At 40.0% G+C, this 2,933-nt stretch overlaps 1 protein-coding gene across 2 annotated transcripts in view; it reads right to left on the bottom strand.

Annotated features, from left to right (window-relative positions):
- LOC138954841 (uncharacterized) overlaps window positions 1-1,189 on the bottom strand; it is a 2,749-nt gene extending 1,560 nt beyond the window's left edge. For both annotated transcript variants that reach the window (XM_070326606.1, XM_070326605.1), the window contains exon 1: window positions 1,032-1,189. In XM_070326606.1, coding sequence (XP_070182707.1) covers window positions 1,032-1,125 — 94 coding nt within the window. In that variant the 5' untranslated portion in view covers window positions 1,126-1,189. The remainder of the gene's footprint in view (window positions 1-1,031) is intronic.
- Between the last annotated feature and the right edge of the window lie 1,744 nt (window positions 1,190-2,933).

Genomic DNA, 2,933 nt, shown 5'->3' on the forward strand with positions numbered 1-2,933 from the left:
GGTTATGAATCTCCTTCCCACCTGACCGGTCATGTCAATAATTCCAGATGTGACCAGGCTTCGCCGTGTAATGGGAGAATGTGTTATATTTAAATACACATAGACAATTCATAGCGTGTCTGCGTTCTGTACATATTATACATTTTTCAATTAATAAAATAATGCCGCGCGTGTTGGTGTCAGTAACTAAATATAGTTAACTCTTGTGGGAATGTATCCAGACCGTTGACGTTTTGTACGTGATCATATTGGCTGATGCTCAACAGAAGTCAGACTTTCGAACATATAATATAGGTAAGCATGCATGATATACGTGACGTCATATGAATCCTGGCATATTGATGTTATGCCAAACATCCGGTTATCTCGAGTCTTCTCCGGCTTCGACTCGTTGGCATTATACTTGTCTCGTATAAATATTGGACCCTATTGCTACGCTGAAAGCACAATAGATGTAATAGGGTGAGAGCACAGATTACAACAGAAGCTGAGAAACATGACATCAAATGACCCGACAACTTTCAAACTCGGATGCACGAAACACACCCATTGTAAACGAGACTTCCGGATCAGGCGTCGAGGCCTTGTGTGGGATGTAAATAGACGCAGCAATGAGTAAAAAAACATAACAACACACGTATTATCGCATTAAAAGTGTACGAAATAAATTACACAATGTTCTAGGGTAACTCTCGTTGGGAATCCCTCGCAACTTTCTTTGTTTAGTTAGTGGGGCACTCACGGGGGTCTCCGCAAGCCTCAACCCCCGTCAGTGCCCTACTAAACAAAGAGCATTTCTCGGGATTCCCAACGTGAGTTATCGATATAACATTGTGTAATCTCTATGTAAGCAATGTTTCTGATATGTGAGTGTTTTTAGGGGTGTAATGCAGCCCATTCAAGGGACATACCATGACTCAACTGATACGTTAAGAAACGCCAGTATTGTATTTTGCAGCATTCTAGAGTTGAACGTACTTATATTCACTGCAAAACAAGCCAGTAAATATGACGCGTTTAGGTTGACTTACCGTCAGATGTGTCTGTTCGCATCGCACGGCTATGTGCCAAGCCAAGAAGACAAAAGATGAGTGTTGTTCTGATAAGGTACGGAGTGATCGCCATTGCTACTTTCAAAGAGGCTTCTTGGAAACTTCTGTGCCTAGAAGAAAAGCAATCATTGTAAAACACATTTGCTTGCATTAACCAAATACTGTTGTAAAAATAATTATATCAAACATTATTGCTTAATTGCCTGAAGTTGTTGCTGATGTATTTTATTTTCATTTAAAGTAGCTATCACCATCGATATTATAATTATTGGATACCCATCATAGAGCAGTTGGTGATAACAATATTTATTTTCCATCGACATTGTTATAGCTGAAACGCGTCATCGTCACAATTCGTCAACATAAAATGGGCATGCTCTCTGTTTATACTGTTTTGACACATAACCTACACAATCTGCTTCGGCTACTACTTTGCATACTGCAACCCTAAACTAACACTATTGGATTAGCGTTTGTAAACCTGTTGATACAGAAAGCGCCAGTTCTCACAAAAGTGTGAGTTATCTTGCAGGGTATCAGCGCCCATTACTCACGAAAAGACTGGACATGAGCAGAACAATTGACATTTCGCGCAAGCATGTATCATTGTTGACCCTCTTTGTAGCAGTTAACATCCTGCAAAAACCGAAAACAGCTTCCCACACAGTCACACATCCTTCGCATGCATCTTGATTCGTCTGCTGCAAGAGCTTCGACAATATTATCAACACCGCAGTCCGTCGACATCGACAAAGACTTGGACGCTTTCTTCAACAAAGAAAATGAGCCAGACGATGTCATCGATTGAGCCTGTCGCATGTCACTGTCTTCAGTCCCTGCCATCTTTCAAAGACAACACGTCTGCAAGTAACAGTAATATACTTCGCTGAAAGGCTGTTCCTTGTTCAATCCACTGAAATGGTTTGCCTTTTGTGTGGTCTGTTTCGACCATCATTTGGTTTCTTGTTTACTTTTAAATGTGTTATTTTTGTCTGAAAAAATTAACATTAATTGAAAAATAAAAGTTATAGCAGCGAAGTTGCAAAAGTTTAAAAAAACAATCCAACGTCTCCAAACACGGAGTAGCCTCCTTTGCCTTTCACTTCCGACTTCATAATGTTCCGAAATCGAATGCGATAACATATGTATCGTTATATGTGACTATATATGATATCCTCATTTATGAGTCCCAATGTCTCAAAAGGCGGACTCATATCAGGTCTCGGATCACGCCTCGATCTAATATGAGTCCACCTTTCTCGACATTGGGACTGATACATGTAGATATCACAAATCCGCCCAGGCTTTTACATATATGAGATAACACCATCCCTCCACTTTGACATATCATTATGAACATTCATAATTGTGACTGCTTCCAATGCAGTGTTGGATTTGTTTGTGTTACATTTCAAACATTTCATACAAAATCCCATTTTTCATAAGATGTGTGTCAACGTGAAAACAGACTCGTGTATCCATTGTAAAATCTGACCAGTTCTGAGAAGATAATTACACATTGACATGCTTCCATTCGAAACTTCGAGGTCGTCATCGAGGATTGACGCCTGACCAAAGCTAATTATTGAAGCCGGACGGAGCAAAGCGACGCTTTGGTGGGGCGTCAATTCACAATGACAACCTCGAAGTTTCAAAACGAAGCATGTCAATGTTATTGTAATTCAATCTGACGACAATTTCATGCGGTTGTAAACAGACCAGAATTGGTTCTATTCTGTTCACATACTAATTTCAGTCCACCTACCTGCAAGGGTCAAGTCCCAAGAAATATGTCTCCGTATTCCTATCTTATCACTCTGCTCCTGGTGTTGTTGTTTTTTTTTCACATACATTTACCTTTCTTTTTTGACGGGTTTCTGG

The sequence above is a fragment of the Littorina saxatilis genome, unplaced genomic scaffold (assembly GCF_037325665.1).
Source record: "Littorina saxatilis isolate snail1 unplaced genomic scaffold, US_GU_Lsax_2.0 scaffold_486, whole genome shotgun sequence".
NCBI classification, from domain to species: domain Eukaryota; kingdom Metazoa; phylum Mollusca; class Gastropoda; order Littorinimorpha; family Littorinidae; genus Littorina; species Littorina saxatilis.